The sequence below is a fragment of the Anolis carolinensis genome, chromosome 1 (assembly GCF_035594765.1).
Source record: "Anolis carolinensis isolate JA03-04 chromosome 1, rAnoCar3.1.pri, whole genome shotgun sequence".
Lineage (NCBI taxonomy): Eukaryota > Metazoa > Chordata > Lepidosauria > Squamata > Dactyloidae > Anolis > Anolis carolinensis.
This window is the reverse complement of record NC_085841.1, coordinates 136,816,155-136,830,958: the sequence shown is the minus strand read 5'-3', so window position 1 is coordinate 136,830,958 and position 14,804 is coordinate 136,816,155. Positions and strand designations below refer to the sequence as shown.

Sequence of the window (14,804 nt, the reverse complement as noted above, 5' to 3'; positions counted from 1 at the left end):
CATTCCTATCAAACCACCTGTACCAATAAACAGATTCATCATGTTTTCCTGTCTCTGTGATTGACAACTGTTGCTGAGAATGCTCAGCAAGACCAGACTGTAGTCATTTCAATCACAGACCAGATTCAGAAATACTTGCAGATTTCAAGACTCTTTCCTTGTCTCTAGTCCAAATAAGCAAACAGAGTAGATCCATACATAAAGCAATATTGACAGGTGGGGAAATATATTCTAGATCTCGCAGTATACAGGAACAGGAGTCAGAAAGAATTTAGTCTGATTCAGCCCATTTATTTTTATTTTGAAGGTGCATAGAATCTGCAGTGTTCCCTACAGTGCATAACTAGTACAGGCAATCCCTGAGTTACAAACATCCGGCTAACATATTACTCCTAGTTACAAATGGGCAAGGCAACAAGAAGTGAAAGAAAATCTTTCTCTAGGAAGGGAAATCCACTCCTGTAAGTGTTATTAAGATGTCTTCACTGAAGCTTTACCATGAAGCCTTATTTCCATGACCACCCCAAATTTTCAAAATCCAGTTCTCACAGGGACAGAAAGAAAGGTGAAGTCTTCAGTACAGCTCTGCTGTACAGTAGACTCTACTACTCTTTTCCACCTAAATCCAAGGAAGCCCCTCGGATTCTGGACCAGTGTCTGGCCGCTGTGTTGGCCTGGATGAGGGTGAACAAACTGAGACTTAATCCTGACAAGACAGAGATCCTCCAGGTCAGTCATACGTCTGATCAGGGTATTGGGTGGCAACCTGTGCTTGACGGGGTCGCAATCCCCCTGAAGGCGCAGGTCCACAGCTTGGGAGTCCTCCTGGATTCGGGGCTGACGCTTGAGGCTCAGGTGTCGGCCGTGGCCGGGAGGGCCTTTGCACAATTAAAACTTGTGCGCCAGCTGCGACCATACCTCGAGAAGTCTGATCTGACTATGGTGGTCCATGCCTTAGTTACCTCTAGACTGGACTATTGCAATGTGCTCTACGTGGGGCTGCCTTTGAAGACGGCCCAGAAATTACAACTGTACAGCGTTCGGAAGCCAGGCTTCTAATTGGAGCGAATTACAGGGTGCGTTCAATGCCTCTGTTTAAGGAGCTTCACTGGCTGCCATTTACTTTCTGGGCCCAATTCAAGGTGCAGGTTATCACCTACAAAGCCCTAAACGGTTTGGGACTCACCTACCTTAGAGACCGCATCTCCCCCTACGAACCCGCACGTTCTCTTCGCTCGTCGGGGGAGGCCCTTCTCTCGCTCCCACCACCCTCGAAGTCGTGGTTGGTGGGGACGAGAGACAGGGCCTTCTCCATCGTGGCCCCCCGGCTTTGGAACTCGCTACCTAGAGAGATCAGGCAGGCCCCTACCCTCCTCTCCTTCCGAAGGAGCTTAAAAACCTGCCTCTTTCAAAAGGCCTTTGACATTTAATTTGTTGTCGGACTGATCTATCTGCCCATTTTATAATAGCCCCATTCTTGAGGTGTTGCCAACGTTACATTGCACTTTTGTCCATTTCAACTGTAAATTACCATCCCCATTTCGGCACATTTGGCACTTTGCCTGGGTTCTATGAATTAGTCTCCTGTTTTAATATTTTATGTTTCATGTCGATTTTAACGTTTGTTTTTACTGATATTGATGTTTTTATTGGATAATTGTTTTACTGCTGTGTTTTGATATTTGATTGTTTTATCGGGCAAGGCCCCATGTAAGCCACCCCGAGTCCCTTCGGGGAGATGGGGCGGGGTATAAAAATAAAGTAGTTATTATTATTATTATTATTATTATTATTATTATTATTATTATTATTACAGCGGCACAGACAGCAAAATAAAGACTACAGGGGTGTTAACCCTATACTATGCAAAACTAAAAAAAAATGACTGGAGTTACACTTTAAAATGTACCTGTTCCAACTTGCATACAAATTTAACTTAAGATTAAACCTACAGGATCAGTCTTGTTCGTAGCCCAGGTCTGCATGCATTATTTGTTTGGTCATCAGGTTAGAGTTGGCACATCGCAGTTGGTAGTAGAAAACAGTTTAGTGTTTGGCTTTTATTGATAAACTAATTAACAAAATTAAGAATGAAGTGATAATACAAACAACTGATAATTTAATTGTGTTCTGTTCTCATTAACTATATCAAGAATTCTTTAGACTCTTCACTATCAGAAATAATGTGTGTTTCTTTATGGGATGATATTTTGAGTAGAGCAAGGAAATACTGTTATATATGGAATTTTTTATTCTACATAAATTGAGCCAACACAGTAGAAAATGTCAGTAATCAAGAATTTCACTAGTACAAAATACTCAATTTGCAAGTGTACGCCTACTTTTTTCTCCTAGTTTCCTTTCATTAAACAATTTTACTGTGCTATATAACCAATGTTAATAATTGTAATGTTTTTGTCCTTAGAAAGCAAAACATGTAGTAATAATAATAATAATAATAATAATAATAATAATACTTTATTTATACCCCGCCACCATCTCCCCGTGGGGACTCGGGGCGGCTTACATGGGGCAGAGTCCCAAACAACATAGAACAAAACATAAGCAACATAATACAAATCACACTATTAAAAGATAAAACAATAATACAATATATCAATTAAAACAAAAATACAGGATAAAAAATTGCATTTAAAACACATAGATGGTAAAATCGTAATAAAAACCGGATAGATTATTAAAAAACCCTCTGGGGCTGATTAATTAATGACTGTATCTCCAAAGGCCTGCCGAAACATCCAAGTCTTCAGTTGTTTCCTGAAGGAAGGTAGAGAGGGAGCCAACCTAATCTCCCTGGGGAGGGAGTTCCAGAGTCGGGGAGCCACGGCCGAGAAGGCCCTCTCTCTCATCCCCACCAAACGCAGTTGTGAGGAGGGTGGCAGTGAGAGGAGGGCCTCCCAGGAAGATCTCAGCGACCGGGTGGGTTCATAGGGGATGACGTGGTCATGAAGATAGGCAGGTCCTGAACCGTTTAGAGCTTTATAGGTAATAACCTGCACCTTAAATTGGGTACAGCAAAGGACATTTTTATTCCAATTTCCAAATGTTTGTTTTTCATTTTTCCCTTTACATTATTGTAGTTTTGTTGTTGTTATTTTTGTTTATAGCCCATAATGGTATTATGGCAATATCGCAAAATAGAACAAGTTCAAAATAATGTAAGCTTTAATTTAAAAAATCACATAATAATTATCACAGATTTATTCCTGTTTTCTCACTTTCCTCAACAAGTCCATAACGTTCAATGTCATCACTCTGGGTATCTTCTCATTTATCAAAAATGAAGGAAACAATTAATGAGTAAGTATCTGAAGATTTGAGTCAATTAGTTTAAAAGTTTGTTTCCACATTTTCATTTTCTTTGCAGGTTTTGATTTAGTGAAATGTGAGGACCCTGGAACACCAAATTTTGGCTACAAGATCCGTGATGACGGACATTTCACAGAAACTGTTATCTTGTACAGTTGCAATCCAGGCTACATGATGCATGGTAGTAGTACTATTACCTGCCTAAGTGGAGATCGGAGAGTTTGGGATAAACCTTTGCCTACTTGTATAGGTAATATAGCAGAATATTGATATGGAAAAGCATTAAAAGCACAGTATCTTTTTTATGGATTATTCATTATCACTTTATCTGATAACAGTTTTCTGAAATGGCATACATTTATCTCACTTTATTTCGCTATACGTATACATTGAAACAAGAGGTGTGTAAATGATCACAGATAAATTCTGCAAGTCTTGCTGAAACGCCTTATGCTTTTTGGAAAAAAATCTCTTTTGTTTAAGTATGAGTTTTAATGTTCAACCTTGACTTTTTCTTCAGGTGAAAAATAGACAGCATAGCTATCTATAGAGACAAGCCACATAGATTCTTATAGCTTGGAAAATCTCTTTTGACATTTTTCCTAAGCAGGAATCTTTATAGTCACTATTAGTTTCTAGAAGAGGGACCTGGGTAAAATACAGAAGGAAAAGAATCAGGAATGCTGTCCAAAAGCCATTCTCTATGATTATTCACAATGAGGGAATGCATATTTACTTCATTTTCTTAAATTCAGATCTGCAGAGTCTGTTTGTCTTTAGAAAGTTATAATCCAACGGGGCTTTGGACCATAAACCACTCCATGAGGCTCATGCCTTTCTTTCAAGTGATCCTTTACAAACCTCTACCATTCTTTTCAACCCTGTATTTCATGAGCATCACATCTCCCTGTTGGAAGCACAAAAACAGATATGTTTAATAAGTATAATACTTTGTAATCATTGAGACCATAGCATTGCAAACACTTTCTGCCCTATGCCGAATGAACACATTAAATGCGGCTCTTATATTCTTTCCCAGGATTTAAAAAACAGAAATAGCTTGCCTTTGACAAGCTGTGTCATTGTGGAAGAAAGTTGAGTGGGTGGGTGGACTTTGTATAGTTTGAGCTTTGGAATTTTTTCATTGGCATTTAAGGCACCTTTCAGGCAAAAGAAGTCAAATTGAAGTCTCCTTGTGAATGTCATGTCAATTTACAATCATGGTTTCAAATTCAACTCTTGTACGTGCATGAAAGTTGTGTACCCTTTACTTGCCAATTACAACATTTTCTTGGTTCTAAAATCTAAAAAAGGTCCTTTTTGCTATCATGTGATATATGTACAGATAAATGAATATGAGCATTAAAACTGTCTATCACCAAAATGTTGATATTATATACTGTAATAGTGTAGAGTTTTATTTGTTCATCTCACCTGTAGAAGAATATGTGTTAGGGGAAGAATGATTTGTTGATGTATAGATGTCTTAGTTTAGGTTAATTGCAAAGGTTTCCTTTTCTTCCTTTTGATCTTTCAATCTTTTGTTCTTTCTGTTCGATTATAGCATTTTGACTCCTTTTTAACTGCAATGTTTGCATCCCTACAGAATTCTGGGATCTGTAAAATTGGTGTTTTTCAAAAGCTCCTAGTGATATTGTAAAATAAGTCCCTACTTTGCACTTTAAAAAAGTTATGCTATTTTATACCAAGCATTACTAAAGTGGCGCGCTATTCGTCTCACCACTACATGGCCAAGTATCTAAAATTGCACACAGTCATAAACAGGTATTGATTTATCTTGACTGGAATTGTTTCTTTTTTTCCTCTCCGGGAAGCATACAATTGCAGTCTTCATCAACATTACTCTATAATTGATACAATACATGCATAATCATATACAAAATAATCACTAAGTTTGTCCTCACTAGATTAAAGTTATTTTAATCTTTTATTTAATCTCTGTGTAATTAATGACCCCTTGGCAAAATTCTGTTTCACAATGCATGCATCCTTGTCTCTAAAATAATGAACAAACAGTATAGAATAAAACAGATAAGCATTTACACACTCAACAGATCTGTCTACATGAGCAGTCCATGATCTAGTGTGGGCTTTTTCCCCCACCTTTATCTTCCAAGTTTTTGTTTCAATCATAAATGTTCTTTATATTCCCTTGCTTTTCAGCTCAGCTGTTGATTGTTTTTTTAAAACAGTTAGATGGGCTGAAAGCTCTTTAATTAACACTTTAAATTGACAGTCTAACACCCACTTACTTCATTGAACACAGTAGGGACTAAACATCCATCTCATCCATTACACTAGAATTAATGTTTCACATTCTAAATATATATTTATAGCATTAAGATAAATTACAAGACTCCATTAAATTATGCCAACTTACTTTCATCATTGTGACAGTGCAATTGGCAACTTGTCATTATACCAGGTAATGTCCTATGAACATTCTGCAGAAGCCCCCTGTTCTAAAAGTGATGGAAATGTATGGAGCTCAAGTTTTTATTCAGGATTTAATTACCTTTGAATGATATATAGCATTTTTGTGATGTGTGGATTATTTGTGCAAGTATGCAGATGAAGTATAAGTAAGAAGAATGGGTGTATATTCCAGAACTTTATTAGAGTACAGAAAATTTGACTTTTACTTATATTTTTCTGTTGAGCTTCCTATAGGCATTATTTCATTGCTGTGTAAAAATCTGTTCATTGTTTTCCCTTTGGTTTTATCCAGCAGTGCTTTTCTGATAATTCTAGGCTCTCTCATTAGGTTTCTAGGATGTCCTTGCATTTCAGGATGTTTCATGAGATCCAATTAATATCATCCACTTCCAGTTTAGCTGGGCATTTTCAGAATCTTTGTTCTTTCATATTTTTGTACTAACACATTGCTTAGAGAAGAGGTTAAGAAGAAGTGTTATGCCTTTAAATCATTTTGACTAATAGTGGCCCTAAGATGACTCCATAATGGGGTTTTCTTGGCAAGATTTGTTCAGAAGAAGGTTACCATTGCCTTCCTTTGAGGCTGAGAAGATCATCCATCGGGTTTTTACATCTCTAAGGGTTATTCAAATCCTGGTCTCCAAGAGCGCTACACTATATTGGCTCTAAATAGGTGTACAAAATGTCCCCCTTTCCATAAAGGTTCATTGTCACCCCTGTGAAACTCACCACACATCTGATTTTCATTACAGTAGGAAATCTTTCAGATTTCTAGCCAACTTGACATACTCTACCTGTCTCTTTTCATTTCGTTTGTCACAGTCCGGCTGATTTTTTTTTTTCTTTTCAGGACCACATACTCACAAGTTTAGGAGGGGTAGTAATTCTGCATGTGAGCATTCAGACCAGCATGTCCCCATCTCATTACAACCTTTCCATAAAATGAAGTTCCTGATGGATTTTCTCTTTCTTTTTTTTTAAAAAAAATGTTTTTACTCTTTTTTTAGCTGAGTGTGGTGGGCGAATTCATGCTGTTACTTCAGGTCGCATTTTGTCTCCTGGCTACCCAGCTCCATATGACAATAATCTCCATTGTACCTGGATAATAGAAGCAGACCCAGGGAGAACAATTAGGTATGAATGTAATTTCAGCTATTGGCTCTAGTATTGCTTGGGTCATATCATTATATGTGTAATCAACTGTTCCATATTAATATTTTTAAAATATGATGTAGCTTATTTCCTTTAGTGCAGTAAATTGTAATATGGCAAAATGTCTGATTTGTTATGCTTGGAAAATAAATATTTTTTGCAAATGAAGTGGTGGTATTAGTGTATATGAATAAGAAGAACTCTTGTTCATAAACAAGTGGGATTTGCTTCTAATGCAACTTGCTTTACATTCTGCTGGAAATTACTGTGTTAGAAAAAATAGACATTCATGCTATCAGGTATCATTATTGGGTCTTCGTTCATTTCTCATGGCTCAAAATTACAAAGGAAAAGGAGAAACCCATCTTATCTTCTTGCACAGCATTCAATTGCCTCTTTCACATACTGGAACTGGCTACAGCAGCAGTGGTAGAAGTAACTACTGGCCCACTGCTGTTAAACTGATATGAGAAATCATGTCAGAAAAGTGTTTCTCAGGATGCAGTTTACAAACCATTAAAGATCTCATTTCCGCAGCAAGGAAACCACCCACCTTTGAGGTTAGAAAACACTCTTCTTGCAATTTCCCTGGAATGATGCATATTAGAATGTGTAAGTAGAAATGCAAACTCTTAATTAGTTTAGAAAGATCATGAATGATTGCATTTTTAACTATCACATTCACTTTTAAAAATTTAGAGTTAACTTTTTTAGATAAATAGGCTAAACTTTACCTGAAAACAACATGTTTGAATTCTCTTATATATATTCAGAACGTTTTCCACACATTTTCATTTTCATTTTCTTCTTCCCAGAAATAGAAAGATAAATGTATTCCCCCAGCACCAAGCGAGAAGACACTGACTCAAACACAACTGAATTCAGTGCTCTATTTGCATTTTAATAGGAATGGCAAATGTGAAATTAATATAGAATGAAAGAAGAAATTACAAACAGCTATCTGTAACTAGAAAACAGATTTAATATTTACTTATTAGCAGCCTTCAGAGCCATCGTTTATTACAGCAAGTGGGAAAACTGTCTTAGATGGTGACCATTTTAGAAAAAAAAATTGTTTTACATCACATGTAATTTTTTTTTTTTTGCTTTCTTTTACAGCCAACGTTTGTATTGTAACTTAATGAGAGTTTATGGTTATTAGCATGATGTACACTGTGAGCCTTTGGATGCATTCATGTCTCTATGGTCTGATTTATAACATAACCAACAGACATCTATATGGCCTAAAGCACAGCCCAAAGTCATATTTAGTTCTTGATAAATGCCTTGTAATATGAAGAAGGATTGGACTTCCAAGGCCAGAGGAGAGAAATAAATATTTGTGTTGGGTTTTATTCCTTTAGATTAGTGCAGTGCTGCATGACACAATATAAGATTAGAAATCAGAAGGATTAATTTTCAGGAAAATAATCTAAGTGATACTGCCAGCCTTTCCTGTATCCAAGAAGGAAGGGTACTAAACTAGCTCAGCACTGCATTTCTGTAGAATTCATATAATAAACTTGAGTTACCCTTGGGTTGTATCTTTTCCTATTTGCTTGGGAATGAATCCTGGAGAAACCAGTGGGATATGTTTGTAAATAGGAACACACACAATTGTACAGTTACTTTAAGATAGTATTATCAATATATTTAGCTCAAAATTACATATTATAAGCAATTCTAGAAAGGTATAGGAAGAAGGGTTGCCACCACCATTCTTCTTTTGATACATCCCAAGAACACAAATTCACAAGGCATTCTGTTTTTTATAGTTATATTAAATTACAATCTAATAAAGGAGTAGTTCCCAACTCTTACTCCATATATTTCTAGATTTCAGTTATCAGAATTCCTGACAATTTGCCAAGCTGACTGAGCCTTCTGGAAACTGAGGTCCCAAACACTTAGAGAGCCAAATGTTGAGAACCATGCAATAGGGAACTGAGCAAATGGAGGCTCCTGCCTGTTTGTTTTCTTTTATGCATGCTTCAGTCTATCTGGTTAACCTTGAATTGTTATTCTTTAAACTCCCTTATTTGACACTAAAGTGGAAAGGCATGCATCATATATTATTCTTTCATTTGCAGTCTGCATTTTATTGTTTTTGACACTGAGGTGGCTCATGACATCCTAAAAGTATGGGACGGCCCCGTTGAAAGCAGTATTCTACTCAAAGAGTGGAGTGGCTCGGCTCTTCCTGAGGACATTTATAGCACATTCAACTCGCTGACCTTACAGTTTGACAGCGATTTCTTCATCAGCAAATCAGGATTTTCTATCCAGTTCTCAAGTAAGTGAATTTTGTATTGCCCTTCAAATCTAGTATGTCTTTTGTGGAAAAAATCTTGGTAAGAACCCAGAAACAACTGTACTATCTAACCGCAACTTCTTTATGGAAGTTGAAATAAAGTGGCCTCCATGATATATTTTTGATTTTGTAAAATGTTCATAAAAACACATGTGATTTCCCACCCACAAGCACTAAAACAACTCTTAACTGGAAGCCTTTTACTGGTATATCTGCATAGAACTCATAGTAACGTATGCACATGTGCTTCTTGTACAACATCTGAAACTTCAGAATGAAGGTGGAGACAAGACCAGGGAGCACAATAGTAGCCAGGAAAAAGGAACTGTATTTTATCAGTAGTAGTAGTAGTAGTAGTAGTATTCTTTCCTTCCTTCCCTCCCTGTTTTACTTTTCTATGTGAGCTAGAGATGCAGAGAGAGCATAATTTCAGCCAGCCTTCAGTACTGAGACTCTGATCTCCACCACTAAGCATTGGCTGAAAACTTATCAGATATACCAGGGCACTAATTATCATCATAATGACAGATGTGATATATACAGGTTTCTAACCCTGCATTAGCACTGTGACATTCTGGGAGATCTTTACTAAGAATGGGCCAACAGGTTCCCAAAATATTCTGTTTATGTTTCTGCCTCCTAAATACGTTTTATTTGGTTAAATGAAGGCTAAAAAGACACTACATTGTTTTTCAGAGAACATTTGTCAAAGTTAAATGTGTTTATGTTTCCTCAAAAACGTAAAAATTTAATTCTATATTAGAAATAACTGAATACCTGATTTTGCAATAAATGGCCTGCCTGACTTACCAGATAGGGAGGTTGCGGCAGCTGATGCACCTCCCCCACCATCCTCTCTCCTGGGTTCTCCTTCCCAGGAGGGCCTGCGCCCTGTGCTTTTTGCATGCTCGGCTGAGCAGCCAATCAGGTTGCTCAGCCTGTGCGCGGACCAGCTGCATGCGGGCCCTGCTTTGTATCATTTTAGGCATTTATTGTTTGATTGCTCAGCATTTGCTTTCATCACAACTTGGAGGCGTGTGGCATGGGCCCTGGATCCAGTTTGTGTACCTCCCCCCTTTATTGGTGAGGGGGGGGTGTCCTCATGGTGTAGGGGTGCGGCAGTACCAGTGGCCCAGGCCAGAACCGCTCGGCTCACTGCCAGGGACTCCTACTATTGTGAAATGGCATCGATCAGCATCGGGCTGTCCGATTCTTGATCCAGGACCCATGCATGGCTGCCAACCCTATTTCTCATTGTAACCAATAAACAAGTTGTGTCCTTTGGTTATCCCAGATCTATTGTATCTGTCTTTCTTTGTGGGTTTCTGGTGGGGGGAGGTTGGTCGCCACTGCCCACGCAACTGGAACAGTCTTTGATACATCAATGCCGGAGTAGGTGGTGTTTAAAATATCAAATAATCCTGCAATGCACTATCCTAAGTTTCTTTTATGATGCATGTCATGTTTCAGGTGTCTAGATTGCAACTTCTTGGAGCTATGGTTCTCATAGACAGACAGGCCACATTGACATGATAATTGTTGTAATCTAAGCATAAGCATCTAGTTAGCATATAAAACCATTTCTGTTCCCTTGTATATTAACTAAAAATGAACCCTTTGTGACTGCAGCCTTGTTATTTGATTGCCTTCACCCCATGCTGCTATAGTAAAACATGGAAAACTGGAAATGTGAATAAGGTCTATCAGTTTGTTAGCCCAGCCACTAGGTACCAATAAATGTTAAAAGGTGTACCAATGCAGTAATTTCTATGAATCATTAGTACAAAAATCGTTGTACAATATTGTCATCCACATGAGGATTAGAGCTGGGATTGCCTCTTAGACTGATTTTCAGTTTAGCAGAAATATCCTAACTGGTGATTGCTCGGCAGGTTAGAGCAAGTCTTGTATGTGTTTATGGGTCCAATCAAATTTTAATTTGATTAACTGAATTATTGGAACTCCTTATATCACAGTCTTGGTACTGGCATAACATTGTGCCCATCCTATTGCTGGTGTGCCACCTCCCAGTGTTAGTCCTATTCCCTGCTATTGATGCCATGTTCCTGTTACCTACCTGGTATGATGAGGCCATCTGCTTCTATGCGGACATGCTGGCACTAAAGTTACATTTGGGGATAGGATTCTCCTTTCTTTCCACATTCAACACTCTTTCTTGCTATTGTCTATTGTCAAGGCAACAATTCTTTCATTTGAAGTTTTATTTTTATTTTTATTTTTTCTAATCTTAGCTGTTCCTGCAGGGCAGGGGGTTGGACTAGATGTCCCTTATGGTCTCTTTCAGTTCTATGATTCTATGTAATTGAAAAAAATGCTTTTTAAAAATTAATTTTAAAAATATTCTCGAGCAACAGGACTGCAGGAAGGTGGAGTTACAAACTTTGGTGTAAGTACTGCTAAAGGACTATAGATTGGTGAATTGGTGTCGTTGTACAAATGCAGAGAAGTGTAATAGCATGGGTGCACATCTCAGTATGTTGCCACTATGAGAAGTCATGCAGCTGCCATGGAATTGTGTCTTCATACAACAAAATCCTTGAAGTTAAAACTGCTGACTTTAATGAGAGATAATGCTAATGAACTGTCACATTTATATAACTGAAGAGTAGGTGATGCTGGTGTTGTACACTGTACATTCAGTAAGGCATGGAATCACATGAGCCAAGCTATAGTTGTGCAATTTGGAAACTTTCATCTAATAACTTTTATGAGGTGGGATTCCTAGTTTTCTGTAGACAAAGTTAGTTGATATTAGCTACGGGGAGCGGGGGGATGCAGAATGAAGTTTTTTCAGCTACATTTATTTATGCCACCAATTCCTGCACACTTATATATTTATTTATGTATTTGCCCTTCATTAAGCATGCCAGCAGAGATGATTAACTGGAGGAATGCAAATGTCTTTTTGCTCTGAAAGATGTTTGGACCCCATCAAGTGTCCATTGTCTTGCTGGCTGAGCACAGCATGTAAAACACCAGGAGGACATGAACTGACTAGTGTGATTATGTTAATTGTAATCAGCCTAACACTTTTCATTAAATCTTAATTACCATTTAATCATGCATAAAGGGATAGAAAATTGAGTTCAGCGTGCACCCCCGACCTTTACTCTGCAGGGTTAAATATATTTAAACTAGTCATTAGACACAGGGGCTGCTGACTAAACATCAAGTCATAGAAATATTGGTAGGCACAAGTAGTTAGCAAATGAAATGCCTGTTAACCAAATAACCCATTCCTTTTAGCCACAGAACACTTCTGGCCCCTTAGTGTCCAAACTCAGATTAGTTAATTTGCAATGGGATTATAAGGAGACAGATTTTGTTGGCTTTTGTGTCCTCCTTCTGATTTACCCACTCTCCAGTGACACACACACACACATGCATTTCTAATCCAATGGTCTCTGGCTTGGTAGTGGTGGTGGTGGTGGCATTTATAGCAAACAGAAACAGAAAAAATATTAAGAGTGAATGTATTGTCGAAGGTTTCATGGCCAGAATCACTGGAATGTTGTGTGGCTTCTAGGATGGATGGCCATGTTCTAGCAGCATTTTCACCTGACATTTCACCTGCATATATGACTGGCATCTTTAGAGGATCCTCTGAAGATGCCAGCCACAGATGCAGGTGAAACATCATGAGAAAATACTGCTAGAACATGGCCATACAGCCCAGAAATCACACAACACTCCATCAAGGGTCAACTTTCATTAGTTCATCTAGCATAGTATAGCTTCTTCATCAGTGGTGTTTAAACTGTTTGGTTATCCTTTACCACAGAGTGGCATTGACATGATATAGAATCTTCTCCATGTTTCCCATTTACCCTTTGAAGTTCACATATGTTTACAGGTTTGGGGGGATGTGCCTTTGAGTCACCTAGCCAATTTATGACAACCAATGACTTTCATAAGGATTTCCTAGACATGACATACCCAAATATTGTTTCCTATTCCCTTCCTCTGAAGTATAGCCTATAGCAACTTGCATTCTGTAAATGCAAAAGTCAGTCTGTCAAAAGTCAGACGTCAATTAGAGAGCAAAACAGAGTTTATTCAAGAAATGGCCCAAAAACTAGTCACAAACATAAAAGATGGCTTAAAACACTTAACTTTCAGTGTTATTAAGCAGTCCAAACAAAAATATGTCAAAAAACACGCTTTAACAAATAAACCGGATTATTCAAGCAAATAATCCAGATTAAACTAAAGGTTCTTCAATTCGACTCTAAATGTTCTGAGTTGGCTTGGAATAAACAGCCAAAACAAAGCAAAGACTTGGAAACTCCCAAAAAACTCCCCAAAATCCCAAACTAGCAATGTAAACTTAAAGTCTCAAACAGGAACCCAAACTGGGCAAAGATGCTTCCCACTCAGAGCAACTTGTAAACAAACTTGGAAGCTGGTGTGAAAGAAGAGAGCGGCTCCAAGCAGCTGCGGAGGCAAACACCAGGCTATGGGATTTAAAGGGGCAGAACAAAGAAATGTCGTCAAATCGGTCCGGAGTCAAAACAGGAGGAGCAGCAATAATCCGCTTCAAGAATGCAGGCAACGCCAGGAGCTCAAGGAATGAAGCAAAGAGACGTCGTCAGGTCTGTCCAGGGTCAGGAAAGGAGGCAGCGACAGGGTCGAGAGGCAAGCCAGGAGTCAAGAACCGTAGGTAGACACAAATCAGAAAGCAACACCGAGAGGCTTTTAGGAGCGAAGTCAGAAGCAGAGTCGAGTTCCAGTCCAAGGTCCAGGGGTTGTAGTCATCAATTCAAGGTCCACGAAACGGAATGGCACAAAGAGCCAAGGCAACAGAGGCAACAGCAGATCTGAAGCAAAGTCCCTGTCCAGTCTTCAGTAACATGTACAGGAGTCCCAGTGGCGCCCAGCAGCACCTTGCCACATGCAAAGTGAAGTGGCTAAACATTCCCAATTTATCTCAATACCCCTGGGCGTTCAAACACCAACGCCCAAAGAGCAGGTGTCCCCATTCCTTAATCCGAATCAGAACTCCACACAGCTGACGCCCGTGGGTCGGGTGTCTCGAATTCTTCATCAGAATCCCAATTAACCTGCCCACGCCCAGCTCCATGCACACCTGAGGATCCATCCTCACTCCTCCAAGCAGACCAAGTGGGGTCTGCTTCTGAAGACACCCAAGCTTCCCCAGTGTCAGCAGTATCCATGTGCCCCGATTCCTCCTCAAGCATCTCCGGTGCCCGTGCCCAGTCAGTGCCCACTTCTTCAGCCACCACCTGTTCCCCAGCATCCATTTCATCCACAGACTCCCCATCTGAATCTTCCTCAGAAGATTCCCCATCGAGGTCCCTAATTCTCTTTCTGTGCAAATCCTCCAACGAGCCCTCCTCGCGAGCATTTTTCCTTCCTCTCCTGATCCCACCACTATCATTCACAGTCCCCGAAGGCGCAGTCACAACATCATCCAAGTACTCACTGTGCTACGTCTTGCTTGAACCAGGTCTGACACTGAGATGAAATGGGATCCAGTGTCTCCAGGGTATTTAGGTCACAAGCAAGGCACCAG

At 39.0% G+C, this 14,804-nt stretch overlaps 1 protein-coding gene across 4 annotated transcripts in view; it reads left to right on the top strand.

The window, feature by feature from the left end:
* Positions 1-14,804, top strand: part of csmd1 (CUB and Sushi multiple domains 1) — a 1,478,446-nt gene that overhangs the window by 1,219,647 nt on the left and 243,995 nt on the right. For all 4 annotated transcript variants that reach the window (XM_062969106.1, XM_062969107.1, XM_062969108.1 and 1 more), the window contains 3 exons: positions 3,389-3,580; positions 6,795-6,921; positions 9,030-9,232. In XM_062969106.1, coding sequence (XP_062825176.1) covers positions 3,389-3,580; positions 6,795-6,921; positions 9,030-9,232 — 522 coding nt within the window. The remainder of the gene's footprint in view (positions 1-3,388; positions 3,581-6,794; positions 6,922-9,029; positions 9,233-14,804) is intronic.